This window comes from Sitophilus oryzae, unplaced genomic scaffold, assembly GCF_002938485.1.
Source record: "Sitophilus oryzae breed Bouriz unplaced genomic scaffold, Soryzae_2.0 scaffold_1396_pilon_pilon, whole genome shotgun sequence".
NCBI classification, from domain to species: domain Eukaryota; kingdom Metazoa; phylum Arthropoda; class Insecta; order Coleoptera; family Curculionidae; genus Sitophilus; species Sitophilus oryzae.
The window spans coordinates 2,567,532-2,587,099 of NW_022146055.1; the positions used below are offsets into that span (position 1 = coordinate 2,567,532).

The 19,568-nt window shown below is 30.9% G+C and overlaps 1 protein-coding gene across 1 annotated transcript in view; it reads left to right on the plus strand.

The window, feature by feature from the left end:
- Positions 1-2,304: 2,304 nt before the first annotated feature.
- LOC115875858 (nose resistant to fluoxetine protein 6-like) overlaps positions 2,305-19,568 on the plus strand; it is a 52,544-nt gene continuing 35,280 nt past the window's right edge. The window contains exons 1-2 of the mRNA XM_030891394.1: positions 2,305-2,659; positions 17,105-17,259. Coding sequence (XP_030747254.1) covers positions 2,383-2,659; positions 17,105-17,259 — 432 coding nt within the window. The 5' untranslated portion in view covers positions 2,305-2,382. The remainder of the gene's footprint in view (positions 2,660-17,104; positions 17,260-19,568) is intronic.

Consider the following 19,568-nt stretch of genomic DNA (forward strand, 5'->3'; position numbering starts at 1 on the left):
AGCAAAAAAGTTACAGCGATTTGTTAAAAATGCATATTTTTGAATAACACCCTGTAACTCCGAAACGGTAACTGATATCGATGTGTGGTTTTCACCACCATGTTTTTGATAAAAATTGAGCTCCAGACACCGATATTAGTTTTCATCTATCTTCTATAGAAAAGGGTGTTTCCCTGTAAAAGCGTCCAATTTGGCCTACCCTGTACATGTAATTCCACCAGTAAGACGAATATGCACGTATGTAATATGCACGTATGTACCACACGTATGTGCCTTGGAAATGTTTTCATAAAATACAAAATTTCCCATAGCAAAAAGTTACAGCGATTTGTTAAAATGCATATTTTTGAATAACACCCCGTAACTCCGAAACGGTAACTGATATCGATGTGTGGTTTTCACCACCATGTTTTTGATAAAAATTGAGCTCCAGACACCGATATTAGTTTTCATCTATCTTCTATAGAAAAGGGTGTTTCCCTGTAAAAGCGTCCATTTTGGCCTACCCTGTACAGGGTGGGTCAAATTCGACGCTTTTAAATGGAAACACCCTTTTCTACAGGAGATAGACGAAAACTAATATTGGTGTCTGGAGCTCAATTTTCATCAAATATATGATGGTGAAAACCGCACAACAATATCTGTTACCGTTTTGGAGTTACGGGGTGTTTTTCAAAAATGTGCATTTTTAACAAATCGCTGTAACTTTTTTCCTATGGAAAATTCTGTATTTCTATGAAAACATTTCCAAAGCACCTTTTTACGTAGAATTTAATGGTTTAAGTATAATTTTTTTAAAATTAATAATTTAAGAGTTATCAACAGAAAAATTGATTTTTTATTTGGGACACCCCTATATTTTTAATTAACTGAAAAGAATTTAAAATTACCTTTCCAAAAATATAGCACACTTGATATTTTGTTATAATCCCCTTCGAAATACAGAATTTTTAAAAGTTCGCCAGTTTTAACTAGTAGGCTTTGGACCCCTTATTGATGATATGCCCTTAATGGAACTCGAAAACATATTTTTCTAGGAAGACGACGCACCGCCTCTGAATGCTGAAGTTATCAGCAAATTTTTGCAGCCAATTTCAAGAATAATTGAATAGCTAATCAAGATCCCAGCCGTTGGCCATCGAGGCCGCCTGACTTAGTGCCCATGGATCTAATCCTATGGATATATTTGGATATATTTGCGGAAGAATAAAGGTTCCTTATTCTTCCGTATAATCTAGACAAGAATTAGAAATACTTAGCAGTTATGAGAGGGTATCTTTCACCCCCAATGATTTAATGAATTCCGCGAGAAATGTTCAAAAACTGTCCCGTCTGTCCATAACAGAAGACGGTCGATATGTCGAACACCTGTAGCAAAATCTCATGTCTTGGTTTGCTATTTATTTTTATTGTTATTTAGATATAGTTTAAATGTGTTGGTGTTGGTTAAATATATTTTAAATTGTTATAAAATTCTGCATCTCTCATAGCAAATATTATTTTCGTTTTAATTGATGCTCACAGCTAGAATTTTTTTGCATTACAGCCGGTGTCGTTCAAAGCCTACTTTTCTAAAGCGGGCGAATTTTTATATACTCTATATCTCGAAGAAGAATCGAGCAAAATATCAAGTGTGTTATATTTTTGCAAAGGTAATTTTAAATTCTTTTTAATAAATTGTAAATATACAGGGTGTCCCATATAAAAAATCAAATTTTCTATTGATAATTCTTAAAATATTAGTTTAAAAAAAATTATACTTAAACCATTAAATTCTACGTAAAAAGTTGTTTTGGAAATGTTTTCATAAAAATACAAAATTTTCCATAGCAAAAAAGTTATAGCGATTTGTTAAAAATGCATATTTTTGAAAAACACCACGTAACTCCGTAACGGTAACAGATATCGATATGCGTTTTTCACCATCATGTTTTTGACAAAAATTGAGCTCCAGACACCGATATTAGTTTTCGTCTATCTCCTATAGAAAAGGGTGTTTCCATTTAAAAGCGTCGAATTTGACCCACCCTGTACATGTAATTCCACCAGTAAGACACATCTCGATATAGACATTGTTTTCTCTATTGTATTGTTGTTTCACTCTGTACAAAATTTGTGCAAAAAAAACTTAAAAAAAGATATGATAACAATACTTCGGCATTACAATACGTATTATAATTAAGTCGGTCTTAAGCAAATATCAATAAATAAGCCGAAAGCCGAAATTATTTATCTGACAATTCCAAAATTGATCACTGCTACTTACCTATACATTATCAGAATGAGTAGAATAATGTAATCGACACGATAATTTTTTTATCCAGTCAGTCTTTTACATTTTAGACATAGAATTAGCGAGTTATTCGCATCGCGTCTATCAATATGTCGATACGTCTCACAGTTTCCGCTGCTTTCCTTTGTCAAATACTAGTTGCCCAATTCGTGAGGGCGCACGAATTCGAGGACTATTTTCGAATAGGGCAAAATTTGAATTTGAGTGAGGCTAGCACGTTACTGAAGCTCAACGATGCCAATTTCAACATCGAAAATATGTACTTGGACGTTTTGTGTGGCATAAGATCCGGCAAGCAGGGTATTAGTGAATCTTGCGCGAAGCAGATGGATATTGTGTGTAGCAATCAAGATATTTTGAATCCCAGTAAGTTCTTTCTTTACTTATTTATTATATCTTCGTTTATATACAGGGTGTCAAAAAATAGTGTATCTAACTTCGATGGGTGATTCTACAGATAAAACTAAAACAAAAAGTTCCTATGAACAAACAGGTTGTTAATTTGTTCATTACTCCCGGCAAGAGCTTTATGATTGAAATATGGCAACCTCGGCCCGCTCGTCGATAGACGACGCAACGACGGGACGAATCGGCAGAAAAATCAATAATGCATGCGTTCTCAATAGGCAGTGTTGCCATTCTGTTCCCCTATAAGTAACTGTCGAGTTAACAACCTGTATATGTCCTAAAATGCTTTCCGAAGAAGTTACAGCCCTCAAAAAGTTAAATAAAAATAATATATTTTGTTTATTTTTAACAATAGGTATTGGTAAACCGTTTTTCGTGAAATTTGGTACTCCTGCATACAATTTAATGCCAAAGCGAATGGCGATAGTGTAAAATTCCCTAGCAGCCCTGAAAGGGTACTTTCCAATAGTGTAGAGAGTACACATTAGTTTAAGAGTACACTACTGGTGGTACTTCTTTAATCCTTATGATAAGACCTGATATGTTACGCACAATACTCGAATTCGGGTAATGTCCGAAAAAAAAAGCACAGAACTAGGTTTGAGCAAAAAATATTTCCCAAACCCGAAATTGTACATTTAAGTTAATTTGTTCTGTATAATTACTCTTGTTAATTTCTGTATCTTACCTCAATTTCTTTCTTTTTAACGAAACGTGTTCTAATAATTTCTTTATTTATTAACCTATATACTCGTGGTTGGAGGCAAATTATTTTTTTTGCAAAATATTATTTACTACTATATTCTTTGGTAGACATCCTGCACTTGCGAATTTTGCGATCTTGAAGGCTGATTACGAGCAACCAATCAACAAATTTCCCGATATCGCCTGCTGTTTATAAGAGGAGTTAAGGCAGTTAAAATTTGGAATCACGGATGCTATTTACTAGACGGATTTGCGATATCGTATGCTGTTTACGCGGCATCGTTCGGCCTAGAACCGAATAAAGGTACATTCAGGCTGAGAGCGTCGAGCGTCGCGTCGCGTTTGCGTCGCGTCCGCCCCATTGGACTCGAACCCCAACGCTCAGCGGACGCTAGCGCAACGCCAAACGCGACGCTGCGATGTCTGCCTGAACGGTCTAATTTAAGTTGTGAATTGATTCCATTTCGACACGCGGACGCGACGCTCGACGCTCTCAGCCTGAATGTACCTTAACAATCATGGACGTTGTTTACAAATATGCGGCCCGCATAGCCAACAATAGGCAACAATGGGCCCAACTACAAAGAGAGTATGTAAGGAAGGCTACACGATAATAATTGGAAATGGTTGAATAAGCTGAAAATGATGATGATGATAATCCCTGTAGAGTATTGAAAGTCAATATACATTTGGTCTGAATTAATAAATAAGTTGCAAGTTTCTGGGATAATTTATTTCTAAGACAGTCGGTATAACACAACAATTTTTGCATTAATTTAATGTCATGAGAGAAAAGATGAGATATCAAAAATGCTTATCTAAAAATTTTTCATTTTCTCCCAGGTTTCATTGTTTCTATGATTTAATTTGTAAACAACATTCTTTGTTAAGTTAAACTGATAAAATATGTAGTTGAGAGGGCATTGTAACTTTCATTTAATTAAAATAATGCACTAAGTGTGTTTTGAAAATAGATAATGATATACAGGGTGGCTTGATGCTCGAAAATGATCCTTATCAAGTTTCTTATTTGACATTTTTTACTCTCAATCTTTTTTTGGAAAATATTAAATCGTTTCATAGATATCAAGGGCGGTTCAAATATTTTTTATACCGATGTTAGTACAATATAATCGAAAAAAAAACGGCGTTAGCGATGACTACAGAATGAACATCGCTATCATTTTATATGTAAAATTATATGGGGAATGACATCGGTCATCATTTCCAAGCCAACTGGACATATTTTGAACAAAATTATTATTTTTTTATAATTCACTATTTCACATCTTTGGCAAACCCAAGTATAGAAATGTTCACTAATAAATCATAACTATGCGAGTCCTCAGGGTTGATCGATTTTTATAGCTAAATTCCGAGAGGGCAAAATAGCGAGAGCAAAAAAAAATCAGTAGATTTTTAAACCAAAATGACAAAAATGAAGGTCCCATCATCATTTTCAGCTTATTCAACCATTTTCCAATTATGGTGTAGTGTAGCCTCCCTCACATAATATTTAGATAATCTCTTTGTAGTTGGGCCTATGGCTATGCGGGCCCAAGTTTTCACTGCTAATTTCCTAATATCATCTTCCCATCACAGGTTCGGTCTTCTTCTAGGTCTCTTAATTCCTTGTGGGTACCATGCTGTAATTTTTGTGGTCCATCCTGTTGTCCGTTCTTCTTGCCAGGTGTCCTGCCCATTGCCATTTCAGCGATTTAACTCTGTGGATGACATATATTACCTGGGTCTTTTATCGAATCCACTCTATTCTTTTGCGGTCTCTCCTGGTTATTCCCAGCATATTTCGTTCCATTGAGCGTTGTGCGACCTGCAGTTTCCTTATGATGTCTGTTTTAACTGTCCAGGTTTCGCATGCATAGGTCATGACTAGTAGTACACATTGGTCGAATGTTTTTTTCTTTAGGATTAACGGCATTTTAGTAAGCTACCGTTTAACGGCAGTTTAAGTACAGCGTAAAAAGTTTTTGAATGTTTGCTACCCTGAAAAATTCAAGCATATACAGTACTGAAACGGACATTGGTATAGCATTGCTCACACTTTTTGATTAGTACTTAACAACTTATTTCCTGTAATATAATTTATAAACTACACACACTTCCATTTTTCTGAAAAAATAATATTTTATATCAAATAAAAAATATATTAACTTAGCTTAATTTACTATTATTTATATACTCAATAAAAAATATATAAAAAGAATTTTAATTCTCTTACAGAGAGATTACATTTAATCATGATTTATGTTGTATATATGACAACGGATATGAAAGGTGTCTAGTCAATGATGGTCTAAAGTTCAAGTAGAAAAAAATTCAAATCCTCTGATTGATTTTTTTATGATTATAGAAACTAACTAATACCATTCTCGGTTATATAGATAAACCAACTATCCATGATACAATCGATTCTCAATTTCAAAAACGTTCACTTATATTCATTAGTGCAGTTATCAATTTCCAAAAATTATTGGGCTTGATCCTAGTACATACTATGTACTAGGATGTATTTCGGGAAAATATTGTAACTTTTACAGGGTGGCTCAAAAAAGTTTGAGTGGATCAGGATGATTTTTTTTAAACGGAACACCCATTTGTGTATTATTGCATTTTTGGCTTTCTTTCAGATCACTTTACATAATCCTAAGATATGAGTAAATATATTTTGATAATTTCAGCGATATTAATAAATAAATCAAAAATATTTTTCAGCCTTTCATAATTATTCTACGCCAAACTTTCTAAAATATAAAATAATTTTTCTTTTTTTTTAAACGGAACACCCTGTATAGTATTTTTTTATTAAATTGATAATTAATTAAAAAATTAACATTTCTTGTATTTAATGTATTTCAAAATTTTTAAAGGTTTCGTTGATACTCGCAGTATAGTTTCATATGGCTCTTTCAGCGGTAAAATACGATAGAAAAATCATTGGGTGGCTTTAATAATAATATGTATACTGTGGAAAATGCCATATAAATATAAAACCGCGAATATCGGCGAAACCGTTAAAAATTTTGAAATAATCTAAATACAAAAAATGTTTATTTTTTTAATTATCCAACTACTAAATAAATAACATACAGGATGTTCCATTTAAAAAAAAAAACAAAGAAAAAATATTTTATATTTTAGAAAGTTTGGCGTAGAATTTTGAACATCCTGTATGATTTAAGATTACGATATTCATAGCAAAGTAAGTACAGACCATCTAAAGTAAATACCTAATATAGTTTTGATTTCAGGAGAGTTCTTGTATTTATTAATATTTTTTAAAAAAAGGCAGAAAAATATATATTTTTTATTTATTTATTAATATCTCTGACACTATCGAAATATATTTACTCGTATCTTAGGATTATTTAAAGTGATTTGAAAGGAAGCCAAAAATAAAATAATATACAGGGTGTGCCATTTAAGAAAAATCATCCTGATCCACTCATACTTTTTTGAGCCACCTTGTAGGAGTTAAACGATTTTTCTAAAATACATCCTAGTCTGTACTTTTCCCAAGTTTTTTTATTCTAGGAGCTACAGATACCCGACGCACTATACCGGAATGCCGTACCCTGTATAAAAGATTGACGGACCATGCACATGCATTTTTTTTAACCAAACATATACAAGCGAAATGTAAATAAACGTTAATTCATTTCAAGTAAAATTTGATCACAAATGTAATATACCGAAGCTACTTCACGTTACTATCGTCTATATCAAATACCGTGGCTAACGTCATATTGAAGGCCTGACTGTTTTGACAGTTCTACCGAAGCGGTCCTGAATTAGTAGTCGTAAACAAACCAATTGTTTTCATTAGTTTCGCAACAAGTCTGTGTTTTTAACGCGTTTCTATGCTAATAAAATTATACTAAATAATTTTGAGTGAATAGTGAACTAGATCTAGATCCAATTCATAACATCGTACCCGCGAAAAAAACCATACTTTCGTTAAAAATTATAGTAACACCGGCGATGCCGGCTGTGTATCCGGGCTAGGAATAAGTTGGGGAATTTATATAAAAACATAATTAATAGGCGTTAGTGTTAATGTATAGTGTTAAACCAACGTAAGTGACGTGTATTTTTATGTAAAACAGTTTTCGGTTTCTTTATTTTTACTTTGTGAAATAAAAAATTCCGCGACATTGTTCTGTGCCTGTGCCTTGCAGCAGCAGTTATAATCTTATTAAAGTCCTCAGCAAAATCTGTCTACATTCTCTTTCCCAACAATATTAACTGTAACTAGATCACGTCCAAAACCTACAGAACATGCTGTGCCTACAATTTTTCCAAATCGACCCTCTTATGGACCTTCTGTGCATGTTCCCATAAAGAGAAAACGTCCCGATGAAAGAAAACAAGATTTGGAAATTCAGGATGAAATAAATATTGAAAAGTATTATTATTATTATGAAATGGCAATATATTTTAAAGAAATTAAATGAAAATGTACTTTATTTCTGTATTTTATATAAAAAAAATGATATCTTTATCTTTTTATTTACGATTTATGGAGATGGTTACTTGATGAACATCGAACTACAAATTACTTAATGTTAATAGTTAATTCTATCTGATATCCACATTTTTTAAATATGTTAGGCAAATTTTTACAATTATTTTTAATTAAACTTTAAAATGTATTCTGCCGTTATCATATACAATACATTTTCTTAACTTGTCGATAAACGTATAGTTTTCAATTTTTTTAATATTTGGAAACTTTTTATCACAGGTATATTACCTATTACTAGTTGCTAAATACTCGCTAACGCAATTTTAGGACACGCTTTTTATTATCTAGATTTTATTTTGTTCATCTTATGCTGTAGTTTATTTCATATTAATATTCGTGCTTTAGATCTAAATTTTAATGCTATTCAATTACTTTAACGCGATAAAAAGTTAATGTTATTTTTTAATACCTTTCTGTATAATATTTTTCATATTTATATCTGGCAAAACTATCAATAAATACTATTATTTATCTATATGCAGTACCATATGGCACAATACAAAAGCCGGACTAGTGCGGTGACGTCACAAATCGATGTCTCTGGCCTGTCTGTCATGTTGGTCATGCAAATACTAATTTGTGCATGAAGGGTTGGGTTTTAATTTTTATTATAAATTCACTAAATTTATGCACTTTTACGTCCAAACCCATGTAAATTTTAAAACTAACTAATAAGTTTTTTTCGTTCTGTAAGGAAATGCGAAATCGAAAATCACTCTTATTTTTAAACAGTAATCACCTGATTTTTTTACTAATTTTATCATTACATACATCTATTTGCATTGTTTTTAATTTTATGTGTGTGAACAGCTTAATCGTTCATTCACAAATCCATCACTTATAAATTCACTTACTATTAATAACAGTGACATTGTAGTTTAAAAATCCCTGTATAAGATTAACTTTTACCTTTAAATATGTATAAAATTAATATACCGGGTGCGTCTCAAAAGTGGCTCACCCCCTATAACTTTTTTATTTTTTCAGATAAAACAACGATATTTGGTATGTTATTTTATGACATAAATTGGGATTCATTGACGTATTTAATTGTTTTCGGTCACTTCCGGTTTCACCGGAAATGATTTATTTTATTATTAATAATATATATTATATTATGACTACAACTTTTGATTTTTAAATGGCACCCTTGGTATTTTTTACATTATTCGATAGAAAATGACACTCTGAATCGAATGACATTTCGGCATATGGTTTATTTGAAATTGTAACATGTGGTTCATAACGACAATTTGACTCAAAATACCAAGTGTGTGGTATCAAACTATTCGTAAAAAAATTCTTTTTCCAAATATGCTAATGAGCCACCCTCGTTCCATTTGAAAAAATCGAGATATGATTAAAAATACGATTTGGGCATCTTTTAACCGGCCAGGGCAAGACACTAAAAACATTAGACGGTCAAATCTATTTTTCCAAGGCTCCTTGATTAAGAATTAGTGTTTTTAACACAGCCATGGCACTCTAGATTGAAATTTAAAATAGAATTTGTTTTTGAGTGACTATGTCAAAAATTGACATATGATATGTCATTCGATTCAGAGTGTCATTTTCTATCGATTAAAGTAAATACCAAGGGTGCCATTTAAAAATCAAAAGTTGTAGTCATTTCCGGTGAAACCGGAAGTGACCGAGAATAATTGAATACGTCAATCAATCCCAATTTATGTCATATACTAACATACCAAATCTCGTTGTTTTATCTGAAAAAATAAAAAAGTTATAGGGGGTGAGCCACTTTTGAGACGCACCCGGTATAGTCTAGAAACAATATACATACAGAGTCCGGCAATAGTGCGTCGGGCATCTGTAGCTCCTAGAATAAAAAACTTGGGAATTTTGTTTAAGTGCAAAATTAAAGCATGTACTAGGATGTATTTCAGGAAAATAGTTTAACTTCTATAGGGTGGCTCAAAAAAGAGTGAGTGGAACGGGATGATTTTTTTTAAACGGAACACCCTGTATATTATTGCATTTTTGGCTTCCTTTCAGATCACTTTACATAATCCTAAAATATGAATAAATATATTTCGATAATTTCAGAGATATTAATAAATAAATGAAAATTATATATTTTTGAGTCTTTCTTAAAAAAATTATTAACAATACAAGAATTGTCTGGAAATCAAAACTATATTAGATATTTACTTTAACTACTTACTTTACTATAAATATGGAAATCGTAAATCATACAGAATGTTCAAAATTCTACGCCAAACTTTCTAAAATATAGAATAATTTTTCTTTGTTTTTTTTTTAAATGGAACACCCTGTATATTATTTTTTCAATAGATGGAGAATTAAAAAATGAACATTTTTTGCATTTATTTTTTTTTATTTTTTGCATTTTTGAGTATTTCAAAGTTTTTAACGGTTTCGCAGATATTCCCGGTTTTGTATTTCATATGGCATTTTCTACAGTAAATTTTTATCACAGCCACCCAATGATTTTTTTCTCGTATTTTAACATTGAATAGGCCATATGAAATAATACTGCGTGTATCCGGAAAACTATTAAAAATTTTGAAATACTTTAAATACAAAAAATGTTCATTTTTTAATTCTCCATCAAATAAAAAAATAATATACAGGGCGTAAAATATTGAACATCTTGTATGATTGACGATTAACATATTTATAGCAAAGTAAGACAGACCATCTGAAGTAAATATCTAATATAGTTTTGATTTCAGACTTCAGAACAGTTCTTGTATTTTTAATATTTTTTTAAGAAGGGTTGAAAAATATATATTTTTGATTTATTTTTTAATATCTCTGAAACCATCGAAATAGATTTACTCATATCTTAGGATTATGTAAAGTGATCTGAAAAAAAACCAAAAATGCAATAATATACAGGGTGTTCCATTTAAAAAAAAATCATCCAGATCCACTCATACTTTTTTGGGCCACCCTATAGAAGTTAAATATTTTCCGGAAAAGTTTTTTATTCTAGGAGCTACAGATGCTCCACTATTGACGGGCCCTGTATATTTTTAATACGAAAAGTTTTTGCCTGGTATGGTGTAAATTTCAAAATATAACATAATAAAATCTATCTCCTTTTTTTATTAACAAATTAATAATTATTAATTCTGAAATCACTGTTCTCATTGTTTAGACAGATAAGCAAAGATAAGTTTACAAATCCTAATACATAGTAGTCTTTAGACATGCTCCTAATGGTCTAGACTAAAAAAATGAATAATTCTTTACAAACAATTAATGGTTTTAACTTATCTAATTTTTACAGCAGGCTTGTAAAAAGTTATTGCACTTTCAATCTCCTATTTATGACCTTATTTTATTATGACCTTATTATAGACTTATGTCATATTATTAGCAAATGATCATAAATTACATTGTAGGTGGAGACAATTGATTATAATCTTTGGAATGGTGTAATTGGAAGAGTTCTTTGTTGTCAGCTATTTAGGTATGCGATATTTTTGCTATTTTCAATACCGGGAGATAACAAAATCATTTTATTTAGAACCACATAATATCATGTAATATTGACATTTAGATACTGTTTTTTTGACATTGTAGATTGTATGAGAAGGGGGTAGTTAATCACTGAGACCTTACAGATCTATTGTGTTCCCCTTTCTAGAGTTATAACTCATCATACAGTCTCAGGGCTTTGGCAAAAAACATCAGTATCTGAGACGGTTTAGCAAAGGTTAGCTTTTCATCTCCGATATCAGTATACAGGGTGTTTCAGAACAAATGCGAAAAACTTCAGGGGGTGATTTCTTGTTCAAAATAAAGGGTAGTTTGCTTTATACACTTTGGGTCAAAAGTCAACCATTAGGTAGACACCGCGGTACAAAGATGGTGGAGATATAATGTTTTTATTTTTTATCTTAAAAACGAAAAGCCATAGACTAATGAAGTTTTATGAAAGCATTACTGTTATGAAAACACACTTTCTGGTAATTTTCTCACTTTTTTGAAATGAGTGGAAGGGGTTGAAATATACTACTCCTATCATTCCTGTTAACGAAATTTAAAGAAAAATCTTATCAAACACATGCAAAAAATTGTGAAATTTGGATAGTTTAGTTTGTTTAGAAACTTTTTTATCTCTTGTGTTTTTTTGATAAAACTCACCGATTTGAAATTAAAAAATAAAATGTAAAGCATTATATGTCATGACAAAAAACATTTTTAGATAAAGAATCTAGTGGGCTGCTGTCAAATAGTTTTATTTCGTAATAATATCGTTACATTTTCTTCTGAACGAACAATCTCTTAAAAATTATTTACCAAGACAATTTTTGATTCTGTATTTTAATTCATGAAAGTACAAAATAATATCGTTAAAAACATAATGTCAACATTGCAACTCAAATAAAAACACAACGTCTTTTTTACAGGAGCAATTAAATTTTTTACAAGTGTTGAAAATGTCTACCTTATGATGTAATACATGCATTTATCCTACGTAATGATTTGAGCCCCTAATACGCTGAAATATACCAGGATTATTTCTTATTATATCACATGATGCAATTATGCGATTTCGTAGGTCTTCGATATCCTGTACTGGTGTAGCGTAAACTAATTCTTTTAAATATCCCCAAATACAAAAATCCAAAAGATTCAAATCTAGGGATCGAGGCGGCCAGAAATGAGGCCCACCTCTTCCCCCACAACACAGTCCCACCACAGGAGGCCCACCACAGGCCCACACGTACATTTATGCTGAATTGTGTTTCCATAAAATTTCATTAGTCTATCGCTTTTCGTTTTCAAGATAAAAAATAAAAACATTATTTTTCCGCCATCTTTCCATTGTAACGCGATATCTCCCTAATGGTTGACTTTTGACCCAACGTTTATGAAGCAAACCCTTTATTTTGAACAAGGAATCACCCCCTGAAGTTTTTCGCATTTGTTTTAAAACACCCTGCATAATGGTTGTCGTCTCGGCGCACTCATTGATGAGCTGTTCTGGTGTTTCCCCATTTCCCCCACAGAATCTGCATTCACCGTTGTTTCTTAGCTTCAATCTACTGAAATGTTGAGACAGTGTCCTGTTAAAAAAACCGTAAAAATCCAAAGATTATTCTTACTTGAATCAAGAGAAAAATCTTAAGTTGGTTTTCACCTGTGAAACAATACGCTTCTGATCCAATTAGGTTCGCGCTCTCTCTAGCTAGATCTTTGCTTTTTCATTGCCTTCTATCCCTTGGTGGGCTGGCATCCAGAGTAGAAAGACTTTATTTTCTTTGCTTAACTTGTTCAGCTTCTCTAGGCATTCTTTAACTCACTTCCAGTTGATGGTTACTGAGTTGATTCCTCTTAAGGTTGCTTGACTATCGGATAAGATGGCTATTTCTCGTTTCCAATAGTTCCTGTCTAAGATAAGTTGTACGCATCTTTCGAATCCCTGTTCCTGCTTTGGAAGGTTTTGGAGGCATCGGTATACCACGTTATGGTATGGTCTTTTAACTGCTGAGCAAACGTTTCTCTCTTCCATTTTTTTTTGTTTCTCAGTACTACAGGAAGGTGTTTCTCAAGTAGTACATTCTTGGTATGTCATCCACTGGGAGTTTGAGAAGTGGAATTTCAATCTTTTCACTCATTCTTCCTCTTAGTCTTCTTTTTCTTCTATTTTTCTTGCTTCTGCTACAGAATATTAACTAAAATAAACTGGTGCTTCTGCTCTTTTTTCAGCATCTTAAGTTCTAGTATACAGAGTCCGACAAAAGTGCGTCGGGTATCTGGTTGCTCCTAGAAAAAAAAAATTAAAAATCGAATTTTATTTAATTGCAAACCTTAAGTATGTACGAGGATGTATTTCAGGATAATATTTTAACTTCTATAAGGTGGCTCAAAAAAGTATGAGTTGATCGGGACGATTTTATTTTTTTTAATGGGAGACCCTATTGTATTTTTGGCTTCCTTTCAGATAACTCTATATAATGCTAAGATATGAGTAAATATATTTCGATAATTCCAAAGATATTAATAAATAAATAAAAAATATATATTTTTTAAACTTACTTAAAAAATATTACAAATACAAGTTCTGTCATACAGGATGTTCAAAATTACTCCGCCAAAATTTCTAAAATATAAAATAATTTTTCTTTTTTTTTAGTGGAACACCCTGTATATTATTTTCTTGTTAGTTGGAGTTGAAAAATGAACATTTTTTGTATTTAAAGTACTTCAAAAATTTTAATGGTTTCGCAGATACACGCAGTATTATTTCATATGGCTTTTTCAACGGTAAAATACGAAAGAAAAATTATTGGCTGGCTTTGATAAAAATTTACTGTGGAAAATGCCACAAGAAATATAAAACCCCGAATATGTGCGAAACCGTTAAAAATTTTGGAATACTCTAAATACAAAAATGTTAATTTTTTAATTCTCCATTTAGTGGAAAAATAATATACAGGTGCTGCATTTAAAAAAAAACAAAAAAAATGTATTTTAGAAAATTTGGCGTAGAATTTTAAACATCCTATATGATTTACGATTACCACATTTATAGCAAAGTAAGTACAGACTTTTAACTCTATGGTACAGACCATCTAAAGTAAGTACCTAAGATAGATTTGATTTCAGGAAAAAAATATATTTTTTATTTATTTATTTATTAATATCTCTAAAACTGTCGAAATATATTTACTCATATCTTATAGGATTATGTAAAGTGATCGAAAAGAAAGCCAAAAATACAATAATATATAGGGTGTTCCATACAATAATATACAGGGTGTTTATTAAAATTAAAACCATTATTATTACCATTTAAAAAAAATCATTCCAATCCACTAACACTTTTTTGAACCACCCTATAGAAGTTAAAATATTCTCTTGAAATACACCCTAATACATACTTTAGGGGTGCATTTAAACAAAATTCTCAATTTTTTTTTATTCTAGGAGCTACAGATGCACAACGCACTTTTGCCGCACCCTGTATGAGGTGTCGTAAAATAATTACTCAATGTTAATTATCACTTTCTGACAAGATTTTGGTTATCTTTGTTACATAAATTCGAAGAACGAACTATAATATTTAAATTGACTGAGTATTTAACTGGGTTGGAATCTACAAACTTAATTTTTTATATTACTGTCTAGAAATGCTTGTCAATCTCTCTTTGTTACTATTTAAATTGTCATCTTGTATATTATTGACTTATAAGTACCGATTTTTAACAGCAAATATAAATTATAATTATGTACTTCAAAAAATCGTTGATAGATTATTATTGTATTACATAGATAATACTTTATTTAGAAGACACTTAGAAGTTCTTGATTTTGTATTTTGTCTACTTTTTGATCAATGCGATCTTCATCATGACTATACCATTTTCAGAACTATAACGTACAGTTATTTATACAGGGTGTATTGGTATCTCGGAAACCGTAGATACGAAGATTGTTAAATTGGGACAAATTTGCGCCTTGGGATGTTCGCCAACATGCTATCAAAAAAGTTTCAAAAATTTCAAGGATTGCTGAGTTTTTTAAGAAAAACGATTTTTTTTTTGAAAATCAATTTTATTTTTTGCGGTCGTTACTTTTTAGAACATCAAAAAACGAATTGAACATTCTCGTAGCCACTTTATCAGGGCTATCTTGTAGTATTTTTAGATTTTCAAATTAGCTGATAATTTGTGAGATTCATAGGCCAACTTAATTTTTTTAAATACGGACCAGCTTTTTTTATTTTAGATTTTGAAAGAATTTAGTCTCCTGAGTACAACGATATACCACACTTTATTTTTATTTTGTTTTAGATACTTTAACAACAACAAAACTGTTTAATTATTATTTAAAATAATTTCAAGTCTGACTCTGGATTTTTAAATTATTCAACTTGATTACATTCATCGTAACAATAAAGAAAATCGAGCCAATTGAAACATTTAAATAAATAATTTCCAGGTCAGCAATTTAAAAGATATTATTTTTAACTTTTTTTGTGAATTTGAAATCTCAATGTATGATCTAATAATATGCACAATTGCACAATATTAATCGTAATTATTATAAATATATCAACTTCTACAAACAAGTCTCTAATGCTCTACGTGTTCGAAAGTGTTTATACCACCCTCTCTATTGCACACATTTATTTTTCGTTCAGTTTTATGTATAGTCCTTTCAACAGATCTTCTTATACATCCGAATGCATTTTGTACTCTTTGTTGTAAATGTTGAGGTGTACTGATTTCACTTTTACAAATGACGTCATGAAGTCATTTGGCCATTATACTGCTCCACCACAGTCGCTGGCCATTATACTGCTCCACCATTACCAATCCGGGAAAATGATTTGACAGTTTATATTATATTATATTTATATGATTTCTTTTATATTATTTTTTTTGTATTTGATTTTCCGCATTCAATGTTTTATCTCACATCATAGTTAAGTTTTAAAGTTCATCAATATTGTAACAATGCATAGATTAAATATTTAAAAAAAACAGAGCAGGACTTGAAATTAGTTTAAATAAATTGTTTAAATGCCGCAACAAAAAAAAAATAAGTGTGGCATATCATTGTACTCAGAAGACCAAATTCTTTCAAAATCTGAAATAAAAAATACAGGTCCGTATTTAAAAAAATCAAGTTGGCCTCTGTTTCTCACAAATTATCAACTAATTAAGTTAAAAATTAAAAATCTAAAAATACTATCAGATAGCCCTAATAAAGTGGCTATGAGAATGTGCAATTAGTTATTTGATTTTCTAAAAAGTAACGACATGAAAAATTAAAATTGATTTTCAAAAAAATCCGTTTTTTCCAAAAAACTCAGCAATCCTTGAAATTTTTAAAACTTTTTTGATGGCATCTTGGTGAACATCCCAAGGCGCAACTTCGCCCCAATATAACCATCTTCGTATCTATTACGGTTTCCGAGATACCAATGCTCGTACCTCGAATTTGTAGCACCCTGTATACAAGTTAATTTTTTATTATTACATTTATTGAGCTCTGAAAATCTCTGAATAATTTATAATTAATAATTAATAATAAAAAAAACGATAATTCAGTCAAACTAGGCACAATGACAGAAAAAGTGATAGTGATAGAAAAAATAGAAAGCATGATTATTCCTAAAATTATATTACTAAAATCTATTTCATCTATTATAGTGGCTGATGCTTGGTCAAAATTTCCATATACCGGACTACTAGTGACCACTCCACAAGATTATGGAACTTATGATCAATGTGTCCAAATAGATAGGTATGTGAATGACACGAGAATACTTGGGAAACATTGTACATATGGTTGGGTGATACCATTGGTAAGTTTTACATCTATTGTTACTATTTATAACGAATAATTTGATAAATAAAGATCAGTAAAGTCTCCCGCCCTTAATTACCTTATTTTTACAACACGGTACCACTAGCCTTCTTGATTATGCCTATTCTAACCTAAAAATAAGATCGAAACAGTTAGTTTATTTTAAAATCGACGATATACCAGAATATCATAATATCAGATGTATTAATATCTAATAAATTAAGATATTAATAATAGTGAACAAGAAACGATGATTCAGTGAAATCATAGTAGGCTTTGGAAAAAAGTTGCTTTTGACATAATAGTATAAACGTCAAATTGTTATTAGATCAACATTTTGATAGTTTTAGCAGCGTTTTTTTATCTTTTGATTGCTTTTTCAAAATACCAACAACTTCAACTACTTCAAATAATAAAGGCATTTTGAAAAAGCATTTAAAAGCTAAAAAAACGCTGCTAAGAATATCAAAATGTTGATCTAATAACAATTTGACGTTTATACTATTACGCAAAAAGCAACTTTTTTCCAAAGCCTACCATGACTTCACTGAATCATCGTTTCTTGTTCATTAATATCTTAATTATTAGATATTAATACATCTGGTATTATGGTATTCTGGTATTTCGTCGATTTTAAAATAAACTAACTGTTTCTATCTTATTTTTTTGTTAGAATGGGCATAATCAAGCCGGAATACAGCCTAAAATTCATCATCAACATGCGGATTATAACCATAGATAAGATACTATAACACCAATTTTGGCAAGCGTGTGGTACCAAATTATTCCATTTGAAAAAATTGAGATATGATTAAATGTGCGAATTAGGCATCTTTTAACCGAATAAGACATGAAAAACATTAGACAATTAAATATATTTTTCAAAGGCTCTCTTGTTAAAAAGTAGAGTTTTTAACACAGTCATGGTACTCCAGATTGAAATTTAAAATACGATTTTTTAAGCGAAAATGTGAAAAGTTGACATACATTCAAGGGAAAAAAAACCGACCACTAAAAACTAGTCCCACTTTCAAAGTTGGATTTCTCGCGAACCACTCATTAGATTTTGATGATTTTTTTTAAATTGTAAATTAATTCCTTCTTAATGGATGCTACGTCAGAATTTTTTATTCCTAATTTATTTTGAGCATATACAGGGCACAACAATAAGACGAAGTTTTTTGCACGAACTTTGTAACACCCTGTAGGGTACAGCAGCTGTAGTAGCTATTGCCCTTGTATATGAATTTTTAAAGTAGCTCAACCTGAGACGTTTATGGATGTAAAGCACCCAGATGGCGGGGCGTATTTCACAGTCTTTTACTACAGAAAAATATTTTTTGTCACTCTGAATTTTGAAGCGACCAATAAAAACAGAGAAAATAAAAATCGATATTTTTCGGACCGTGCCAATTGGTTACTAATCGACCAGATACTTTTTGTCTATTAGATATGCTATAAAAGCTGGTAATTATACAATTCGACCATTGTAAATACCCGACAATTTCCGCAAGGCCGACGAGGCCGATGCTTTTCACTGATAAGAAAAAAAATGTTTGTTTAGATAATTTTCGAGATATTTTTTCTTTCTGAATGCACATTTTTAAAGTATTTTATATTCTTTGTCCGCTTGATCTATTATACTGGTCGCACGTATCGAAGTTCTGTTTCTTCTAGTTTTAAAAATGTCTTATTTCTTTATAGTTGTAGTGGTTGTAGTGTAAAATTAGATTAATTTTATTAAGTTTAATTATAATGTTTAGTGTAGAGTGTAGAATATCAGAAATAGTTTAGTAGTGTTTTATAGTTTATTTATTTTGTAGTTAAGTAGTAGGTGAAGGGATAATTTGGTTATTTTTTCTTTTTGTTTGATTAATTAGTAAGTTTATAATTTTTTCAGTGTAAAATACAAGAAGTAGTTGTGTTGTGTTTTTATAAGAGATTATATTCGTTTATTTTGTACATGAGTAGTAGGTGAAGGTATTTGGGTATTTTTTCTTTTTGTTTTTCTTCTAATTGTATTAATTCTATTAAGTATTGTGATAGATACTCTATATATTCCTTCAACTTCGTAGAAAAGTGCGTTATCATATAATTTTGGTTTTCTGGTAGTAGAATATACGAAAAAAAAATCTGATCAAATTTATTTTAAATTAAATTAATCGAGTCTTATTATTCAAATTAATCTAGTCAAATAAAAATAATAGTTAGTTTCTAAATACTATACAGGATGAGTTTCCTACGATGTTCTCTATGGGTATCTCGGAAACTACTGGAGATAGAGAGTCGGTTAAATGGGGAAAGAAT